The 23,007-nt window shown below is 40.6% G+C and overlaps 1 protein-coding gene across 1 annotated transcript in view; it reads left to right on the top strand.

Annotated features, from left to right (window-relative positions):
• The window catches only part of LOC149227661 (UDP-N-acetylglucosamine transporter UGNT1-like), a 66,272-nt gene extending 57,896 nt beyond the window's left edge, over positions 1 to 8,376 (top strand). The window contains exons 8-10 of the mRNA XM_089377853.1: positions 7,440 to 7,547; positions 7,719 to 7,775; positions 7,972 to 8,376. Of these exons, the coding sequence (XP_089233979.1) occupies positions 7,440 to 7,547; positions 7,719 to 7,775; positions 7,972 to 8,046 (240 nt within the window). The 3' untranslated portion in view covers positions 8,047 to 8,376. The remainder of the gene's footprint in view (positions 1 to 7,439; positions 7,548 to 7,718; positions 7,776 to 7,971) is intronic.
• The last annotated feature ends 14,631 nt before the right edge of the window (positions 8,377 to 23,007 follow it).

The raw sequence follows: 23,007 nt of genomic DNA on the forward strand, positions 1-23,007 counted from the left end.
GGACCTAGTCCTTTTAATTTAAAAATTTAACATTATCATTAATTATATAGCATTAGTAGGGCCTTGGGGTTGAATATTAGGCTTCCCCACTCATAAATTATTGTTTTTGATCAAAATTTAGGAGGGGCACCCAACCCTTTTTGAGCGGGTGGGGGCGCCGATAAGCATGCCTTTTGTGGAAAGACGTCCCCCACATTGGGGAAATATTTTCCCCTCGTGTCTCCCGGAAGTTTTCCAAAAGGGGGATGTGGGGAAATGTTTCCCCTGGCGTCCCCCTGTTGAAGTTTGTAACTTGGGCATGTACTGTTGCACAGGCCTTGTGTCTAAGCGTGAAAATGTTGCCCACATTTCACCTTAGAATATTTGCTCATGTAACTTATCCTAAGTTAAACTTAGGAAAAAACACATAATTATATGTTGGCTTATTGAGCTAAAATAAAAACTTAGTAAATTATTTACTTAAGTGATTAAGTCAAAATTTAATCTTAGCTGTTGATCTCAAGTGAGGTGATATCTAATCTCGACCATCCATCACTTTGAGATTAGGGTTAGGGTTAGGATTAGGATTTTGGCTCAATGTAAAATTATAAAGGTAAGGCTAAGGTGAGGAGAAGTGTTATCAGGATTGAACTGAATTGGTCTGAACTAGTCGGTTTGACCGTTTTGAGGAAAAAACTGGTTCAGACCAGTGACTTGAATCGTTTTTGGCTGGTTTGGTAAAACCGCATAAAATGAAACAAGTGGGGCCTGTTTTACTCTTATTCTTTTATTTTTTGTCTTAACTGGGCACTAGCCCATAATAGGTACCTAATATTCAAGCCTATGGCCCTACCAGTGTTGCGGGGGAGCCCCCCCCGATCCCGCTCCCAATCCATGCTCCGGGCGGGAGCGACTCGGGAATGGGTCGGGAGCGCGCTCTCTAAAAAAAATTTCCGCTCCTTGGTTTTTTTCAAATCGACAGAGGGAGCGTCGCTCCGGGAGTGATTTTTACAACCCAGGAGCGGTCGGGGAGTGATTGCTCTCGGGTTATAAAAATCGCTCTCGACGGTGGTGAGCGACGCCCGAAAAAAAACGCGGGGATTTTTTTTCAAAAACATGATTTGTGTGAAAATAAAGTGAGGGAGGGAGGAGTGAGGGTTGGAGGGAGGGAAAGAATATAAATAAACCCTCCCTCATTCATTTCATCATTGTTTGAGAGTGAGAGTGAGAGTGAGAGCAAGAGAGTGAGGAGCAAGGAGAGAGCAAGAGAGAGCAAGGAGCAAGAGAGTGAGAGAGCAAGAGAGAGCAAGGAGCAAGGAGCAAGGAGCAAGAGAGTGAGAGAGCAAGAGAAAGCAAGGAGCAAGGGGAGATTGAAGAGCTTGCAAGGGGAGATTGGAGGCCAAAGAGGTAGGCTCTACAATAGAGTGTCTAGCAATTTTTTTTAATGTTCATTCCTAAATAAATAAATAATTTTTTTCTCTATTTCCCATTCCCATTCCCATTCCATTTTTTAAAATTTTGCAGATTCAAAACATCAAATTTCAAACATCATGGTTATATTTCTGGGCATTTTCTTCTTCTTTGTTCCTTTTTTGGTTATTATGGTGTTGGAGAGTAGAAAAAGGAGGGTTGAAAATGAAGAAGGGGGTCATAGTGGATTTGATGAAAACCCCGGTGAGGAGCTGGAGGAGAGTGAACATGAGTCAGCTCAAAAAACTAAACAAGACCAAACCCCATTGTGGAAATATGTTAATAGGCCTGAAGCAGGGAAAGGGGGTGGAACCACTAAATTTCATTGCCCCCATTGCAACAATAATTACACAGGTTCATACACTCGTGCTAAAAAGCACCTTTGCAGGAAAAGGCCATGGGATGGAGATAAACAAATAGGAATCAAAACTTGTACAGGTGTCTCAGCAGCAGATAGAGGCAAATACATAAAGGAAGAGGAGGAAGCCCAATACAAATCTAAAAAATCAAAGGGTTTCTTTGAACCAAGCTCACAATCATATGCACAAAGAACTCCTTTAGCATCCTCCCAAGGCAGTGGATATGGAGGCACATGGTCACCAAGTTTAAGGCGTAGAAACATATCAGATTTCCTTGATGAAGGGTGTAGGAATGTTGTGGATTCAAAAGTTTACAGGTTTCTCTATGCATGTGGGATACCATTCAATGTTCTTCGCTCACCTTATTGGCACGAAATGGTTTCTACCATAAATGATGCCCCTAAAGGATACAAGAGCCCTGGGTATGACAAGGCAAGAACCGTTGGACTTGATCATGAAAAAGCAAAAATATCACATTCTTTGAATAGAATGACAAGTTCTTGGACTGACCATGGGTTGTCCATTGTATCTGATGGATGGACAAATGTAAAAGGCAAGCCATTGATAAATGTTCTTGCTGTGTCTGTTAGTGGTGCCATCTTTCTTTTAGCATATGATTACTCAAACAAGTTCAAGATCGCCATCAACATTGCAAAACCATTACTTGAAACAATTGAGCGTATTGGGCCATATAATGTCATCCAAGTCATCACTGATAATGCTCCTAATTGTAAGGCATCAGGAGCAATTATTGAGGCTAAATACCCCAACATATTTTGGTCTGGGTGTTTGGTTCACACAATGAACCTTTTGATGCATGATATTGTTAAGAACAAAAATGAACAATACAAATGGATTGGTGATTTGTACAAGAGAGGCAAAGGAATGATAAAATTTATTACAAATCATAGCAATACCCATGGCCTTTTCCGTAGTCACTCAAGATTGGAGTTGTTGAAGATTGCGAGGACTATATTTGGTAGCTATTACCTCACCTGCAGGCGCCTTTTGAAGGTAAGAGAGTCATTGGCTAGCATGGTATCAAGTCCACACTGACAGGTATTAAACGAAAGGGCTACAAATGCAGCTGACAGGCAAGGTTTTGAACAGGTGGAGGAGGCCACTCTTGATGGTATGCTTTGGGCACGTGTGAGGCAAGTATTGGATTTCACCAAGCCCGTTTATCACATGATTCGGTTTGCAGATACAGATAAACCAGTGATTGGCAAGGTGTATGAGCAGATGGATACCATGTTGGGGCAAATAAAAGATATTGTTCATAACAATGATCCCAACTTGTATAAATTGATTCACGATTGTGTGTGTATACGGTGGGATAAACTTAATGTTCCACTACATTGCTTAGCGTATATCCTTACACCAAAATACTACTCTACATCTTGGTTGGGCCAACCTGCACCAGGGGGTGGGGTTAGGGTCAAAACCCATATAGATGAAGAGGTATCTACAGGATATTTGCAAGCATTATAAAAGTTGATAACTGACAGGGAGGAATGTGCTAGTGTGCGTCTTGAATTAGGTAGATACTTCAGTTGCACTGGTTTGTTTGGTACCTTTCATGCAATGGAAGATAGAGACAGATTTGATGCTCTCACATGGTGGGAATCATATGGCGGCCAGGGACTTTTGCCAAAATTGGCAAAAAAATTTCTCTCATAGGTTGTAAATACTTCTTCTGCAGAGAGGTGTTGGAGCACCTACAGCTTCATACATAATGCGAAAAGAAACAGACTCAATGAAAACCAGGCAGAAAGCTTGGTTTATGTGCACTACAACTTGAGGTTGTTGAGTCATTACTGTGATCGGGCTTATGAGGATCCAACATATAAAATTTGGGACAACCACCCAGAGGATGATAATTTGGAGGATGGCACTATACATCTTGAAGAATTGGAAGCGGAACTTATGAGAGAGGAAGATGAAGCAATAACCATGCCACCTCCACCATCCAGTAGCAGTGCTCGAGTTCCGAGTCTTGTTCCTTTGCTATCTTCGCCTCCATCTACACCCTCATGTGGAGGGCATGTGCCTTCTGGTTTTGGTCATCGATCTGTGCGGGAGGAGACTCCTAGAAGACCACCACGACCTGCTCATACATCAGACACTTCTCGTGGCAAGGGCTGCATGAAGTAGTAGATAATAGATTTACAGTTTACTTGTCTTTTCTAGTTTCTATTAGTTTTCATAACTGTTGAGTCTTGACTCTTTCATATCATAATGATATTTTTTGTAAACAAGATATGACCGTGAGAATTTAAGTTTGAAGTTTGAAGTTGGCAATTATAACTCATTCGTAATGATTATGAATTATGAATATGATGCTTCGTGAAAGTTGTTTCATTTCATTTCATAATTCATTTTATAACATTTCATTTCATGTTAGATATTATTTCTTGTAATGGTTAAACTTAGCTTACAAGTACAATTTTGGTGACCAATGATGATAAATGTTATATATTGAATTTTCAATTTTGAAAGCTTGAAGTTAAAACTTTAAGATTTAAAAAGCATGATTCACGAGACTCAATATGCTGTGTGTTACTAACTTGTGGACGTTGTTGATGAAGATTATAACTTCTAGATGATTGATGTTATATGGTTCAATGATCAATCTATGTTTTTTTTTTTTTTAATATATCTTAATCTAAATCGTCATTCTACATGTTTTTGTTGACATATATGTATCAAAATATAAAAAATATATATATTATATAAAAATTGCTCCTAGATTCGCTCCCAAACCGGGAGCTTTTGAAAATGTCGCTCCCGCACCCGTTTTCGCTCCCACTCCCCGCTTTCACTCCCGCACCCAAGTAACACTGGGCCCTACTATTGCTATATGCAATTCATGATAATGTTAAATTCTCCTTTATCTTTCATTTCCATCCTTCTACTTTTTAACATTACCATGACAGGATGTTTTAGAGTGGTTCCGACCTCATTGGATTTCATATGGAGAAAGTAGAATTTTAGATCTCACTCAAAATCTAGCAGACTTAATAGTTTTTCAGGATTTCGGGATTGGAGGGATTGCAATGTTTCCATTGGATTTTGTCATGTATGAGTGTATCGAACTAGCATTTAATCAAGAACACCAATCCCTCTATGTACCTTGATGTTAGTGGCATTGATTGTTGAACTTCTCTATCATGATCCTACTACAAACATACCCATCAATCAAACAAAATATTGAATTGACATGCTGAGCATTTTTTATTTTATTTTAATGCTTAGAGGGTGATATTGATGACAAAGATTCCTGTATAGGCAAAGATTTTGCTGATATGTAGGTATTTGTTGTAGCATGAATTTTTTTGGATGTTAGAGGCCATCTAAGTCTTTTTTTTGATGTATTTTTAGTTCAAAGATGGATTGCAATCGGTGTTATTTGGTTATGCGCACCATTATATGCTCTACAAATGAGAAATTTTTCTGATTTGTGTATAAATGGTTTGGATTCATATGGAGGCACATGAATGTATGTGGTTTTCTTTAAAATTTGAATATTTTATGTATTTTTGGTTGATCGGTTTTATGATCTGTTTTTTTTTTACCAGTTCCCGGTCCGGGGGTCTACTAGTTTGATGAACGGTCCAGTTTTGATAACATTGGTGAGGAGATGAGACACAACAACAACACAAGATTGAGAGAGGCTTCTTATTGAGTGTGTGTTGGGTCCGAGAGAGTGTAGTGACGCTGATGATCAGTTTTATATTTTCTTAGTTGGGCTATTATCTTATGCCGGGAGGCCAAGTAAGTTCTGTGATCAATTTATTGATGAACTGTTGATTGGGCAGTGTTGGAATTTCTAAGTTTAACCTGTTAGAAAATTTTCTTGTACTATTTGGTTTATTTCTTCCTACTTGTTTAATTTACTTAACAAGTTATTTACCATGTAAATACTGAAAATAAACACGATTACAATATCAACATCTACAGATCATCAACTGAAAGAATAACAAGCACACAAGTGACATTGTTATTTTGGACCAATGTCCCCGGAAAAACCCAATGCAGGAAAACCGATGCAGCTATTTAGAGGGTTTTATTATTATGCAGTTTTCAGAATACAATCAAGGTGCTAGAAATGGCTCACCCAATAGATAATGCCTTCGGAAATAGTATCTCTCCTCGGAGACAGATATTCCGACTGATCAATGACCGGATGAATGATCCTGTAGCAACAATTGTAGCTGCCATTGCTTTGTGTCACTCTAATAGGGACTGCGTCACCCTTCCTGGCTCACTAGCACCTAGTCCGACCCACAAAAATCGTCCCAGCGTTGCCTCTTGGCCCTACAACAACTCTGCTAGCCTCTGTGTCAGCTTCTGGAGCTTCTGCATAAGCCCCTAGACCCTCTGCGTCTCACACGCTGGTAGCTCCTAGCTGCCTCTGTGTAGCACCCATCTGCCTTTGCGTCAACCTCTCTGGGCTCTGCGCCGTCTATTTGGTACCAACTTTTCCTCTCTGCTATGTATTCACTGCCCCTCGCTGCTATTCACTGATTCTATCTCTCTTAGCAAACCTCGCTCTAGAGAATAGAATCATTGATCACTTTGGTGTGTCCTCCAACCGACCCTCAAGCCTCTTCTTATACTTTTCTTGTTGGTCCTTCAACAACCGAGATTAAATCTCTAATCAACGGCTAAGATTAGATTTGGCTTGATCCATGACTTTTGGAACTTTTTAACCCATTTTTACATTAATACCCATTAATATTTTATTTTTCCTAAGTTTAGACTTATGAACTTCATTAAAAATATTAATTATTTTAATATCTCCCAAACTGGTTAGAATCTGCCCAAACCATTTATGGGTCTTGGAGATCTCATGTGATTTAGTCTCTCCACCAATTTTCATGGCTAGAGCACATCTGATGCTACCCCAAATCAACAGGCAGAAATCTGTTGATGTGTGTGTGATTCAGATTGAGTAATTTTGCTTTTGCTAAATATTTTGGTCAGGAACTTAGGCATGTATTTGTTCAGTTAATAATTCTGGGAACCGAATACCAGGAGCTGGGTTCGGGAAATTCTAACACCCCCTATCTTCAGGTGCATGGGAAACATGGGGAGTGCACTCCCCACCCTAGGGTACGCATCCTCGTGGAAAACTGATAGTTATAATATATATATATATATATATATATATATTTTTAAAGTAAAAATTTATAGCTTCCCCACTCTTCCCTGGAATATCTGGATGGAGGACAGTATCAACCACCAGCTGCAAGATTAGCTGATAGCCCTGAGGGAATCAACTGGTTTGGAACTTGTGACCCTACCATTGGCAACATGCTTTTGTTGGATGGTCCAACCAATTGAGCTAATACATATTTGAATTATGATAGTAAATAAAATTGCTCAAGAGGTGTTTGCTGGTGAAGAGTTTGTAGGAAACTATTAATGAAAATGTTTGACATCCTTTTAAACCTTAAGTTCTTACAAATACATGCATGCATTCATCATAGAATTTTTTTTCCTAATGTCTTAGCAAACGTTATGATTCAAATATGCAATTACGTGTGTGTTAGCTAGAGTACCCTAGGAGTTGACAGCTTCTTTAGCTTTTGTTTTGTCAGAGTCAAAACAACCTTTTTCCTTTTGCAGGTTATGATGCTACTTTCGTGTATGATGGCATTTTGTCTTAATTATGCCATATTTTTGAATACGACGCTGAACTCTGCCCTTACACAAACCATATGTGGTAATCTGAAGGTGGGATCCTCGCTGTTTCTGGTTGACTTACATTCATTTCTGTTAATATGCAGCCCTTTCAGCACCTCCTTGAGAAGAATTTTCCTCTGAATGTTTCTAAGACAAATTGGTATTATGTATGCTATATTGTGCGGTTAATAATTTTCTCCTGTATATTTTTCTGGCATACAGGATCTCTTCACTATAATCATTGGGTGGCTGTTGTTTGGTGGATTACCTTTTGATTGGGTAAATATTTCTTCTACACTTCATTAATATTGTTGTACTGTCTTTATTTTGGTTCCAACACAAATTTGCAGATGGTTATGGAATTTTCAGGTTTCCGATTGTTTTGTTATCTGATCAAGGATTTAAAAATATTTTTAGTTTGAAATTGAAATATTTGATTAGAAATGACTAAATTTATCTCATTTTTTTCTGGCAGTTGAATGTTGTTGGACAGTCTCTTGGATTCTTTGGCTCAGTTGTATATGCTTTTATCAAAATCAAAGGAGAGTAAAGAAGATACCATGTTCTATGACATTTTCGCAAATCTCACCGACTACACTAAGATAGCTTTTATAGTTCAATGCTACTGCAAAATTGCAACCTATAGTTTTTATATTTCTATGCCACTGCAAATTTGCAACCTTGCTTTTGGGACGGTAAATATTTCAGTCATCAAAGATGTGCCCCAGATGGCGTGTGATGTGATTTTTATCAACTTGGATTATATCTTCTTAATTCTGAGCCATAACATACATCCCAATCATTACAATGTTGTATTGATTGAATTTTCGATTTCTATGTTGTTATGGCAATAAATACATGGGATGCTTTTAGCGTTCAACTGGCCATTTTTTCTTTGGGTTGTTTTGAAGTTACTTTGCAGATAACGATTGTTTGACCTTTTTCAAAAATAGAATATTTTTTGTTTTTTCTGTATCAAATTTTCAGCTGTGGTGGCTCATTTTACTCTGGGAGTTAGTACTAATTATTTTTTTCTTTCATAAATACAAGATTAGGTCATTTTCTGTCAGCCTTTGGGACTTTGGTGAATCCCTTCTCTCTTGCATGCCTGCGAACTTCAGTGACCAGCCTTTGTTGCAGCACTTGCATGGCTTGGGATCTGATCCCAGCTTGAAAACTCAAAAGAGACTTTCCTAGATAGGAAAGCACAACAGAATTCGGTAGATAGTCAAACCTCCTTATTACAGAAAATATGGACATATCCCATTGAACAACTAAGTTGTATAAAACTATATATTATTGACGAGCTAACACCCACTTTTCCGCAAAGGAAACAAAAAAAGAACATATAACAGCAGACAAGAAAGTGGTAATTTCTGGTGTTAATGTAGATACTGGAGAGGTGTCCTGCAACTGGTGTTCTTTGGGGAATTATATCTAGAGAAGTTAACGAATACAAGGTAGAAGAATGCATGAGGTTATATTCTGATAGGAATTTTTCGATGTAACACGAGACATCCAGGCCTGTTTTTTCTCATGGGTCAATTGTTGAGCTTGATCCAACCAGTTAGAGATAATCATAAAGAATAATGAGTTGCCCATAGACAATAGGTGGTTATCTTGAATGAAGAGTACTAATTGAGTCAGGTTAGTGATAACTATAATTTTATTAGAGGAGTGATTTAATAACTTATTAAATGGCATATAAAAGAAAAGTCATATTGTATTTAATGACTTCTTGATTAATTGAATAATACATTTTCCCAATGTTCCACCAAGTTTCCTATTCCGGGACAGGAAATGCGGGAGCAGGGATACGCACAAAGGGGATGTATATAAGCAACCCCAAAATTTAGGGAATTTTCGGGGAAATGGGGGATGTCATATCCATAAAAATTATAAAATTATAAATTATTAAAAATTTAATATAAAAAAAGTAAAATCCCAAGAATATGTTAATAACGAAATAGAAAATCTTAATAATTATGAAATGTACATCTAAAGAGTAAATATGATCATCATTACTTATTAGACTATTATTATTTATGAATTATCATTTGACATTTCTGCATTGTAAATCTAAAAGTAAATTACTAAATTGAACCTATCATTTGACATTATGCATTGTTCCTTCTAAATTCATCATTTGGCATGATGCAAGGTACATCTAAATTAAATTAATAAATTCATCATTTCACAATTGAAATTATGCAATGCGCATCAAGTTTTCAAAAGCGATAAAAAGTAAATTCATCATATGACAATGACATTGACATTATGTTGAAGTCTAAAATAGCCATAGAATACTAAACTATAAGTAAACATAGAAAGCACTGAGCAGTGAAATACTAGTAAATTTTTCAAAAAATACTAAATAATATTAATAAATACTAAGTATTAAGTTTTTATATACTTCAAGTTTTTTTTTTGTTATTGTTTTTATTTTATTTTTGAAGTTTTAAATTTTAATATAATTATTTAATTAATTTGTTTAAAAAAAATTAAGCTTTAACTAGGTTTAAGTTTTAATATAGTTTCATTTTGTTGTTGTTGTTTTTTGTTTATTTTTAAGTTGTATTTTTTTAATGTTTTATAAAAATTACTAGACAAAAAAATGGGGGGATGGATATGTGTCCCTCCGTTGTCCCCCTTGCGTCCCTCCGTCCCCCGATGTCCCCCTTGCATCCCCCGGTCCCCCTTGCAAAGAAGTCATGTTTCGTCAACAGAAAAACGTCCCCCTAGAGTTTCCCCGGGTTTCCCCAAAAAGGGGACTGGGGGAAATGTTTCCCCTAGAGTTTCCCCATCCTCGGAGCGTGGGGGAGCGCGTCTTTGTGGAACACTGCATTTTCCCCATGTATCTCTCTCTCTCATGGTTGTGCATCTCTGAATACCAACATGGTATCACAACATGAAGACTTAAGAGTATGCTGATTGGAGTAGATATGTAAGGGTTTTGCTTGTATAAGTGCTAAGACTAGCAGAGGAACCCATAACACTGTCACTTTAGTAGAATATTAATTTATTTAAATATTTCCTAAATTTAGCCTTAGGAAAATTGAAAATTCCTAAGTTAACTTGTGATTTAATCTCAACCATTGATCACGATTTAATCTCAACCATTGAGAGGGAGATTAGGGTTGAGATAGAAATTATAAGAGGAGATGGAGCGAGTTAGTGGCAAGTTAGTTGAGCACGAGCAATGTGTGTTAGATCAATGAAGGAAGAGTTGACAATTCTTGTAGTGAACACTCTTGTAAATATCATTATGAATTGTAATTCATGTAAATTGTGTGGAATTGTAACACATTGATTGGCTGAGATGGGACACAGATTCAATGTTTGCAATAGGAGTTGCTTGTAAGCCCAAGCCTTGCATTTATTCCATCACCTAAATCTCTGTTGGCATAATGACACCACTGGGCAGTGATTCAATGGAGGAACGAGCCTCATGAGTGGAGAACGAGTCTGCAAACTTGTTCTCGTAGCTCGTGCTAATAGGGCTAACAAGCAAGAAGTCGAGAGAAAAAATTAAGAGAGGAGATTATTGGAGGAGAGTACTCATTCTATGGGATCGCCTAGAGGAGGGACAACGTGGGGAGAGAGAGAGAGAGAGAGAGAGAGAGAGAGAGAGCAAGGGATGCAGAGTGGAGTCTGGCAATTGTTGTGGTTTGCCTGGAAAGTTCAGTTTCTCTCAGAAACTGTGTTTGTGCTGATGGGATGGATTCCTTGTGTTTTCGCTAAGCCATGCATTGTGCTTGTGTGTTGTTTTACTGAGCCTATGCATATGCCGTGTGTTGTTTTCCAGAGAGTTTGGTGGAGTTATGGTACTTAGGTGCTTGTTGAGTTGATAAACCACCTAAGTAGTTGCATGCCTTAGGGTTGATAAACCACTGGGAACTTGTTGGGTTGATAAACTACTGTTAGGCTGAGACACCCAGGTGCTTGCTGAAAGGAGATGATAAACCACCAAGTGCTTGCCTTGGGGTTGATAAACCACTTGTGTTCTTACTCAGTAGGATGATAAACCACTTGGACAGTGGGCTATTGACTCTTGTAGTAGCTAATCTAGCTGATAAACCTCATTTTGTGCTTTCAATCTTCTCCAAAACAGCATAGAGACTCTCTGTGCATTGGTCGAACCCTTGTGGTTGTTGTTTCACTGATTTGAGAGTTCTCGTGGTGTTACAGTTGGCGCTGTCGAGAAGCCACCTAAGAAATGAACTTTGCCTTTTACCTATTTGATTGGCTATGGGCGAGAGAACTCTTAAGCAATTACCTTGCCAGACTCGAATCTTGCTCAGGGGTGGTTGAATGCAAGAAAGATTGCAGTGTAGTTGGCATATGGTTGGGTGGAGAGTTGAAGTCCCACTCCTAGTATCCATTCATTTGAAGATAATAAGATAAGTTGCTTACTTGTATACTTGAGGCATTAAAAAGATGAACATTGTTGCTATGTGATACATTAGAGGAAATTTCAGCCTAAAAGTGCCCATGAAATTTTCATGTACAAAATATGTAAACCAATCAAAATCTTGTAAATTTAATGAGGTACATGTCAATATTTTGGAGGGAAAATAAATAAAAAATACTATTTTTTTTTTTTTAAATTGTATTTTTAGTTTATCTCTTTATTGATATACTAAAATTTCAAGTGTATACACTCATTAGATGTGGAATTAAATTCCGCATCCAACGAGTACCCATTATGCATATTTTTGAGAAGGCCCACATTGATAAAAGTTAAAGATACATTAAAAAAATGTGTTGAACACAATTTTTTTTTAATGTATCTTCAATTTTTATCAATGCAAGCCTTCTCAAAAATATGCATAATGGGTACTCGTTGGATGCAAAGTTTAATTCTGCATTCAACGAGTGTCTACCCTTGAAATTTGAGTAAACTTATAAAGAGACAAGCCAAAAAATACATTAAAAAAATAATTTTCTTCTTTTCCCTCCAAAATTCATAACTCTTATTTTATTATTTTCCTATTATTTTATTATTTTTCCTTAGGAGGCCACTTTTACGCTGAAATTTCCTCTAATGCATGTACTAGTACCATAGATGGAGGAGTACGTTAGTCTTGTTTGTCTATGATGAGATGTTTTATATATATGTAATTTTCATGGTGATAAGGGGCATGAAGGCCTTTGCGTTAAGCGCAAAGTTGTTCATATGGTCCTGTGCGATTGCAGAGTGTGGTCAACTAAGCTATTATAGTGTGTAATCGGTTGGTAATCTAGTTGCGGAGAAGGCTAGGTCGATATTTGGTAAAGAGGGTGGTTGTTACACTACCGAATATTTAGTTGAAAGAGGCTAAGACACAACTAGATGGGGGAAAAGCCAACGTAGTTCACCCCGAGTCGACCAAAGGGTACTTGAATTCTATGGTCGGTTGAAGCTCGAGTGGAGTCGACGGGTTGTGACTTGTCCATAATTGGAAAGGTGCCGAATTTTCATGATGAGGATTTGGATTGTTGGGGCACCTAATTCATCAGAGGTTATTGACAGATGAGGTAGTGGCTTGTTCGTTACTCATCCTATAAAGTTGTCTGTGTAGAGCATAGGTTCTTGAAGAGCATGAGACATTTTCATTGTTGTTGTCCTAGCCAAATATATGAGGGTATTGTTCAATTACATGTGTAAATCTCACTGATTGTCGGCCTAGACGAAGGCTTTGACTAGCTAGTAACATTAAGTTTCTATCGGCCCAGGTGATGGTCTTGTCTAGTTGAGGTAGGTCGACTATTTGGGACATTTCACTAAACTTGTCTAGTTTAGGTAAGTCGATTGGTTTGGTCATTTAAAATGATCTTGTCTAGTCGAGGTTGTTGATTTGTGTAGCTTGAGAGGTGCTAGGTTTGTGAGAAGTTTGACCACAAAAGAGTTTTGTGGGCGAAGTACCCAAGCGATGGGGTTTTGCACCAAGGTGTGGGCACAAAACCAAGTGAAGGAAATAAATGTTTATTCATTGTTGCAAGTGGAGCACCCTTAAGGGAGCTAAGGGAATCTAAGGAAACTATGGAGGCTTTGATCAAATGAGGAAAACAATTAATATTTATATGAGATGGGTTAATGATGTTATGTTCAAGTTAGCTAGGTTTTAAAGGTGCCCTTTTGAGGGCTAGTCGTAGCACCATGGAAAGATATAAATAAAAGAGAAGGAAGCCTCATTTGATCACCATCCAAGTTCATTTCTTCAAGGTGAAAGACATCTGAGGCAACCACAGTCCTATAGGAGCATATCTAAAGTGAAAGGGGGATGACTTTAGTATCATTGTGTTTTTAGATAGACCGAGTTAGGGCATATGCTGCTAGAGTTATAAAGGCACATTTCTAGGCATATTTGTTGTGTAATTCTTTGTGGAAAGGTCAAAAGGGTCTTGTGCTTTTTGGAAGGAGGGTTGAGTTTCCATGACACCAGTTTAGAGGGCCGTAAGGCTTGTTTTAGAGGGCTGAAAACCTTGCCAAATAATTGGAGTAAGCTTGAGCTTATTTCAAGTGAAAACGCAAAAGTGTAGTGGCAAAAGGAGAGGATTACATAGAGGTTGGAGGGATAATTTGGCAGCAGAAATTAGGGCACTTTTGTAGTTGTTTAAGAGCCCTAAAAGGAGGGTCAAAACCTCAAAGAAATGTGCACAGAGCCGTGGAGTACAGGGCATAAGAAGACACCATTTAGAGGTATGTATTTGTCTTGCCATGTTGTTAGAGGCTATGGATGGTAGGTTGTTCTAGTATGTGTTGAATAATAGTGGTTTGATGCCCTAGTTTAAGGTTGCTTTAAAGCATGATTGGTCATCCAAGTATGCCCTAAAGTTTGCCTAAACTCACTCAAGATCTGTCCACACAAAGGAAGGTGGAGACCCTAGATGGTTGGACGAAAGTCTGGACTGAACTTGTGATTAGGGCCACAAATTACAATGCTCTTGCGTAGGGTTTATGTGCATGATATAGGGCTGAATGCTTGAGTGGTATGAACAAGAGAGTGCGAGTTAATAAGCAGAGTGTAGGGTGGTATACAGTGGAAGAAGGACTGTCATGAAGTGAAGTATGGAGGTTTGGTTTTGGACAGTTTGAGGAGTAGCCCATGTACAATGGTTGGAGGACTGTTAATTGTTGTTTGGGAAGCCCTAAGTGTTGTGGACAAGTGGTGGACTTGTCACAATAAGTGGGTTGTACATTGATGCCCTAAGGATTGACCTTTGGAGGAGCCAAAAAGCAATCAAGTGGGTTGGTTATTGATGAGCCCCAATTTTTGGTACAATTTGGGCTCATTTGGCCTACTTGCTTTGCTCAAACCATTCATCTTTTATTGCTTATGCATTCATTTCTTGGTTTATTCGTGTTGTTTGTAGGAAGAAGGGTAGGCATTCTATCTACGTGACTAATACATGATGATTTCAGGTTTTTGGCATCAAAAGGGAGCAAAAGACCACGAGAAAGGAGACAAGGAGACAGTAAGGTGGCACTGCTGGTTTTTAGGAGAGGATGTCCATAGTCTTGGGGACCTTCCTCGTGATTCCCACCATAGCTCCGAGCTCCAACCAATCTCCCCACCGAGCTTAGAGGCAGCCAACCGTTCTACAGGAACAGCAGTTACAACTGTTCTACAGGATCAGCAGTTTAACCTTCAGTTGGACAGCCGAGCTCCACAAATCAAGGAAACCTGTTGGATTATCATTTTGCATAAATACTGAGGCCGTAGCCTTTGATAGGAGCTTTTTGAACTTTTGCATTACTCTTGTAATTTGGAAGTACGAGCTACAGCTCGGTGTTGGTTCTTTTTGTAAGCCAGTTTTGGCATGACATCAGATTTTTGGTTATGAATAAAGGCAGGTAGATTTTGATCTCATTCTGAGTTTCTAAGGGAGCTATAGCTCTCAGGTTAGGGCCCAACCTGAGAGAAATAGACCTCCTCTGTGTTGTAATGTTATTTGCCTTTCGTTCCAGCACTTCGTTTATTTACTTTGACATGCAATTCGAATTTACAGTGTGCTGATTTAGTTTTTATGAGATTGAATAGGATTAGTTTATGGTGAATTTGCTTCCAGTTGCTTAGGTTAGAAGAGGATAGTTATAATTCATTGGAGCTCCAGAAAAAGGTTGTTAGAGATCACTGCCATCTCCGCTTAGGGATTGGGGTGCAGTGCATATCAACCACCAAAAAGAAACGCAGCTCTTTTCACGTCCATGCAAGCTGCAACAGTTACTTTAGTCGTAGATCCATCCATGCATTCTGGTCTTGATCATTACTTCTTCATTCCACTTCCATGCCCGAGTTTCTTTCACAAATTGCACTGCTGTTCATTGGTTCAAAATAGCACAGTTAACATAGGTTAAAGAGTTCTCGTTTTTGGTGACATTCATAGACAATTTGTTTCATCTACACTGCTCCACACCATTCCATTACCTTCCTCTTCTTGTCAACCACACCTGAAGCCACTCAACCGACCTCTGTTCAGCTCGTTTACCTTCCAGCTCTTCCATTACTCACGTAGCTCCATTTACTTAACCTTTCGTTGATCCCATCTTTCCAACCATCAACCCTCTGCATGCACTCTTTCTCCATCTGACTTCTCTGCTCCTGAGCCATCACCAGTTCCATCTCCATCTCACCTATCCTCCCACACCACTCCATCACTCCACCATCTCCCAAAACTCCCACGGTTGAACATCCTGTAGAATTTCACAGACTTCCTGTAGAACCCCTGAGTTTCCTGTAGGATCCCCTGCAGACTTCCTGTAGAAGCCTGCAAACTCGGTTGCTGAGCATCCGAACGTGATAGACTTCTGTGGACGGATGCTAGAGACCCTCTGGGACCTCTCCTAGCCATCCTGACCTTGCCCATGTTTTCCTTCCATTCGAACCGCTCCTGCACAGTCAAACCCTAATCAAAGGCAACATCACAATAAATCCAACCACTTAATGAAAAAATACAAAAACATGTCTTTTTAGATGCAAGTAGCTTATATGCATGTATTTCAGCTCACTACAAGTAATGGCATCATTGGTAGAAGTTTCATTCACAGTTTTGCATTGTAAGGGCCTAGCTAGTCAAATTAGGGTTTACTAGGGTTTTCATGCTTTGTTAGCTTTCAGTTTCTTTCTGCAAATAGATTAACCTCCTTTGAGTTAGCTTTCGTCCATCACTCATAAAGCTTCTTCTGTGAGCATATAGAAGTTGGCTTGAACCCTAGCGGACTTGTGCCAGCTGACCAAGTGACAGCTGCGACAAGAGCTAGTACTTGTGCATACAGCACCGTCGCTTCCAAGTTTGTACGAACTACCGGGCTGATAAAATTAGAGATAGGAAGTTCCAGGAGTTGTAGCATTATTGCTACAATACTGGAGCCCACCATCTTTTTGGCGCCGTTGCCGGGGAAACGTCAGAGTATTAGTAATTGTTGCTTTTCTTCTACTTTCTTACTCTTGCCTTCTGCTAAGTAGTTTATTTCATTTCCATTCTGCAAAAGTAGCATAGACATTTCCTGCTTTCATAGATTAGCATTTCCTGCTTTCATAGATTAGCATTTCCTTTCTGCAAGCGTAGACTAGCATTTCCATTCTTGCAATTTCATTTGAGCAAAGTAGATTAGTTCTTTCCTGCTTTCAGTTTAATTCTGCATCTTTCATAGTTAGTTGTAGATCAATCTGTTTCAGTTTTGCAGGTACCAAAGAAAAAAAAAGCAAAAACAATCAAAAGAAAAAGAAAGTCTTTTCCATTTCATGCCTCGTAGGAACCGAGATAGATCAGGAAATTCCTACCAAACACCCCCACCACATCACTGAGTCACCCTTCTCTCTTCTTTGGTGACAGTGACCCAGAAGAACCTATAGGTAAACATCCTGAGATATACAAAGATCCTATAGTAGAAGAAGAGTTAGAGACCACTCCATCTGAAGCTATGGCTGACAATAGAAGAGAAGATGAGAGAATAGAAGGTGCCTTCCCCATCCGAGAGACCAATGGAGAGATGAAAATGAAGAACATTAGCCCCTCCGCCTTACCTCACTTCCATGGGCTGACTACTGAGGATCCGGATACCTTCCTGTTTGAGTTTGCTGTCCTTTGTAGAACCTATGACTATACTGAAGATGAGCAAAAGCTGAAACTTTTCCCTTCCACTCTTAAGGATGCAGCATTACGCTGGTTCATGGGCTTACCTGGGAATAGTATCACCACTTGGGCTCAGATGCAGCAAGCTTTCAATACCAAGTACCGGGATTACTGTAGGTCCAAGGAAACAAAGGGGGAAATCTTTCGGATGACCATGGGAAATGATGAGTCCTTAGAGGATTATGAGGAGAGGTTCCAACTAAGCACAGGTGCACACTTGACCCTGAATCCCTCAAGTTGGTCCTGCTCCGAGGAGTCCCTGAAGACCTCTTAGATACCCTTCACATGTTAGCTGGGGGGGACATTTACCAACTGCCTTATGAGGACATCAAGACTGTGTTTAGAAACCACTCCAGGGTAGCTCGGAAACGAGGTAGAGGAAACCTCCTCTCAGCTAGTGTCGCTTTCTCCAAACATGAGCTTGCAAATCAATTAGAAGATCTTAAGAGTGAGGTGAGACAGACCATTGCCATGCAGCTTGACACATTCAGGATTCAGCGAAAGAAAGAAGAAGCTGAGAGAGCCTTGGCTGTCTTCTGCCCTAGGTGCACAAGGAGACACCCTAAGAACGCATGTCCATTGCATTCGGTTGAAGTGTGTTTCGTTTGTGAGGAGGACCATCCCACAAATCAGTGTCCAACCTTACCTGGGTTTAAAGCCATGTACCAAGGGACAGAGGCTCCCACTGAACCTCTCTATTACCTCAACCAAAGGAGGCCACAAGGATCTAGACCTTATCAGCAGGGGATGCAAGGGGCATCTCAAGCTTATTACAGCCCCAACCAATCGACTCCTATGCCTTCCTGGGGTCCCCCTGCTCATCCTTCATGGTCCATGCCTCCTCCATGGTCTTATCCACCTCAGTACCCCACTCAACCTACTTCTCATTCATATCACTCACATGCCCAGCCATAGCCTCAATGGAATGCACCTCAGTCGGGGTGGAGGCCCCAATACAACACTCCTCCTGCCATCTTGCCTCCACCACCAGTTCAACCTCAGCCATTACCTCCTGCTCCTCCAAGGCAACCTCAAATGCCTGCTCAACCGAACCCGAACCCCAACAATAGACAGGCCCAGCAGGTATACACTGGGGAAACCTCATGCCCTACCTATGCTGTGGAGATCCAGGAGATCAATCTTCGATCTGGAAAGACTCTACCAGATCGCCAACCTCCTCCCCCAGAGGATGAGGAAGATAAACATGAAAGTGAACCAAAGGCTATTCCACCCTTTCCTGAGAGACTAACAGCCACCACACAACCCAACCCAGAGGAGGATGAGCTTCTGGGTGAGCTCAAGCAGTTGTGTGTAAAAATACCACTTTTCCAAGCCATCAAGGATGTGCCAATATACAACAAACTGGTTAAGGAGAAGTGTTTCAAACACCCAGGCAGACGGAAGAAAGATGCTTCAACTATCAATGTCATAGGACAACTGTCTGACCTTATGTTGGGACAAGTCATCTGCCCAAAGTACCTAGATCCTGGAAGTCCTATAGTAGATGTCCACATCAATGGCACCATTATACCTCACACCTTGATTGATCTGGGGGCTGCCATTAATGTGATGACCAGGGATACCATGCTTAAACTCAATCTTCAGGGTTCCTTGAGGAAGACCTCGACAGTACTGCAATTAGCAGATCGCTCCACCGTGACTCCCGAAGGGATTGTGGAGGATGTCTTGGTCTCTATTGACTCTTGGGAATACCCTGCAGACTTCCTGGTTCTGCAACCAAAGGCAAAGCTTACTGGATATCCTCTCATTTTGGGAAGGCCTTGGTTATCTACTGCAGATGCTTACATAAGTTGTTGTGCAGGAAACATGACCATCAAAAATGGTCCCATGTCCAAGCAGCTAGTCCTATACCCTCCTGCCCAACCCTCCTTAGAGCATGACTTACCACTCTGGTTGGAAGAAGGAGAGGAAGACGAAGTGTACTCAACACCTCTGTGCACCTTAGATACCACTAGAAGAGACCCCCCAACCGAGGATGACTTGATCGAGACCTTGATCCAGAATCCACCTTCCAGTGCACTACCCTTAGAGAAATTGGTGGAGGATGCCCAAGCTAGCACCTTAGTGGATCTTTGTACAACCAACCCTGTTACTCCCAGAGTCAAGAATGTGGAGTTCGGCCCTGAGAAAGCATTGAAGATCAACTCCTCCCTATCTCCGTCCCAGGAAAAGGAGCTGTGTAGTCTGTTGGCCAACCACCTAGATGCTTTTGCTTGGAGCTATAAGGAAATGAAAGGAGTCCATCCTTCGGTCTGTACCCATCATATATACATCAAAGAAGATTGTAAACCGGTTAGGCAACCTCAGAGGAGAATGAATCCAGCCCTTAAGGACATTGTCAAGGAAGAATTGCAAAAACTGTTGGATGCCGAGTTCATCTACCCCATCTCAGATAGTGAATGGGTGTCCCCTCTAGTGTTGGTTCCCAAGAAAAATGGGAAATGGAGAATCTGTGTGGACTACCGAGAACTGAACAAAGCTACCAAGAAAGACCATTTCCCTCTACCTTTCATAGATCAAGTGTTGGATGGACTGGTAGGAAAGAAGTTCTTCTCTTTCCTGGATGGGTTTAGCGGGTACAACCAAATCCAAATCAGCCCGGAAGACCAAGATAAGACCACCTTCACTTTTCCTTGGGGTACCTTTGCCTACCGAGTCCTTCCCTTTGGGCTATGCAATGCTCCTGCTACCTTCCAGAGAGCTGTCTTGAGCATCTTCTCGGAGCTGGTCCATGATGCAGTAGAAATCTATATGGATGACTTTACTCCTTATGGGGCCAACTTCCAGGAAGCTTTGTCCAACCTGGGAAAAGTCCTAACCAAATGCACCGAGATGAACTTGTCCCTTAGTCCTGAAAAATGCGAATTCCTAATGACTGAAGGGACCGTGCTAGGCCATACCATTTCTTGCCAAGGGTTGCAGGTGGATCCTAACAAAATTGCTCTCATCAAGAGGGTTCCACCTCCTCAGAAGGTAAGGGATGTCCAGAGTTTCTTGGGATTAGCAGGATACTACCGGAGATTCATTAAAGATTTCAGCAAGCTAGCCTCGCCATTGTTTGGTCTGTTGGCAAAAGATGTGGAGTTTAAATGGACTGACGATTGTCAGAGGGCTTTAAATGAATTGAAGGACAAGTTGGTGTCAGCCCCAATCCTGAGAGGTCCAAACTGGGCCCTACCTTTCCACATCCACACTGATGCCTCGAACAAAGCCATAGGTGCAGCTTTAGGACAAGTTGAGCAAAAACTTCCATATGCCATTTACTTTGTTAGCAAAAACTTGTCCAAAGCTGAGCTGAATTATACTGTAACCGAGAAAGAATTCTTGGCTGTGGTCCATGCACTGAACAAGTTCCGACATTATATTACTGGTTACCAGACCTTTGTACATACTGACCATGCTGCAATTAGATATTTAATGAATAAACCAGATGTGAATGCTCGTATTATTAGATGGTTACTTTTATTGCAGCAGTTTGATTTGACCATTGTTGACAAACCAGGTAGAGAAAATGTTGTTGCTGATTTTTTATCTAGATTGGATTTGTCTGCAGATGAGGATGGAACAGTGGACGACCAGATGCCCGATGAACATCTGTTTGCTATTTCAGTACTCTCTCCATGGTTTGCTGATATAGCAAACTATCTTGTTTCAGCACAGTTCCCTCCGCACCTATCTTCCAGAGAGAAGAGCAGAATCATCAGAAAAAGTGCCTCATTTACTTGGATCGGGGGCAATCTGTTCAAGCTTGGCCCCGATCAGATCTTAAGGCGTTGTGTAAGGGAGGAGGAAGTCTTTGATATCCTCCTCACTTGTCATGATGGGCCTTGTGGAGGACATTTTGCAGCAAAGAGAACTGCCTTCAAAATCCTGCAGGCAGGCTACTATTGGCCCACACTTCATCAAGATGTCAGAAGATATGTCAGTCAGTGTGACCAATGCCAAAGAATGGGGAAACCGACCCAAAGGGATGAGATGCCTCTCCAACCTCAAGTGGCTCTTGAGCCATTTGAGAAGTGGGGCATGGACTTTGTGGGCCCAATCAACCCCTCTTCGAGGCAAAGGTCTTACATCATTGTGTGTACCGACTATTTGACAAAGTGGGCAGAGACCAAAGCAATCAAAGCAGCAACAGAAGAAAAGGTGGCCGAGTTCCTAAGAGAAAACATCTTCTATAAGTTTGGCTATCCAAGAGAGCTGGTCACCGATCAAGGGAGCCAGTTCACCTCCAACCTGGGTGAAGATCTACTAGCTCATCACAAGATCAAGCATAGGACTTCCACCCCTTATCACCCTCAAGTAAATGGGCAGGTGGAAGTCACCAATAGAGCATTAGAAGGGATCTTGACTAAGGTGGTGAGCAGCAGCAGAAAGGACTGGGCAGATCGCCTGGTTGAAGCCACATGGGCTTACAACACCACTTGGAAGACCACCACCGGCTTCACACCGTATGAGCTGGTCTATGGGAAGAAAGCTTTGCTGTCCATTGAGTTTGAATACAACACTTTGAGGATGGCAGCTCAGCTGGACCTAGATCTCAGCCATGCACAACAAGAAAGGCTATTGCAGCTGAATGGCCTGGATGAGCACCGAATGCAGGCCCTCCTTCACTCAGAAGTGGTTCAACTTCAGAGAAAGGTGTGGCATGACCAACATCTCCATGACAAGCAATTTCAGCCGGGAGATTGGGCTTTGTTGTATGACTCCAGATACAAAGATTTCAAGGGGAAGCTGAGAACCAGATGGCTAGGACCATATGCAGTGGACAAATGCCATGACAATGGATCTGTCCTTATTCGAACCATTGATGAGGAAGCCATTCCCATGCTTGTCAATGGGCATCGATTGAAGATCTACAGGAGACCTCTCTCAAGACAAGAGTTCATCAAAACTATGGAGAAATCTGTATTGGTCATAGAGAAGGGTTCTGCCTCTGCTTTTGGCATACCCTGAAGGATAAAAAAAAAAAAGAAAAAAAGAAAAAAAAGAGAAAAATAATAAAGATCCTTGGGTGAAAACCTCTCTGAGGCGCCCAAGGCAGGTGGTAGGGGTGAAAACCTCATTGAGGCGCCCCTATTGTCTTTCAAAAAAAACAAAAAAAAAAGGAAAAGGTTTGAAAAAGATCCTTGAGTGAAAACCTCTCTGAGGCGCTCAGTGCAGATGGCACGGGTGAAAACCTCTTTGAGGCGCCCCTGTTATCTTTCAAAAAAAAAAGAAAGAAAAGAAAGAAAAAAAGAAAAACAATAAGCAAAATATGGTAAAATTGCATGCAGGTTGCAGATGTTCTATGGGGGAGAGGAAGCTCTTCAACTCAAAGCCAAGGGTCCTTATCATGCTGTCAAGGGACCTCACCAGCACCTCCTCCAAGGAT

Source organism: Pinus tabuliformis, chromosome J, assembly GCF_031772625.1.
Source record: "Pinus tabuliformis cultivar Carrire ecotype Pingquan chromosome J, CPIR1, whole genome shotgun sequence".
Lineage (NCBI taxonomy): Eukaryota > Viridiplantae > Streptophyta > Pinopsida > Pinales > Pinaceae > Pinus > Pinus tabuliformis.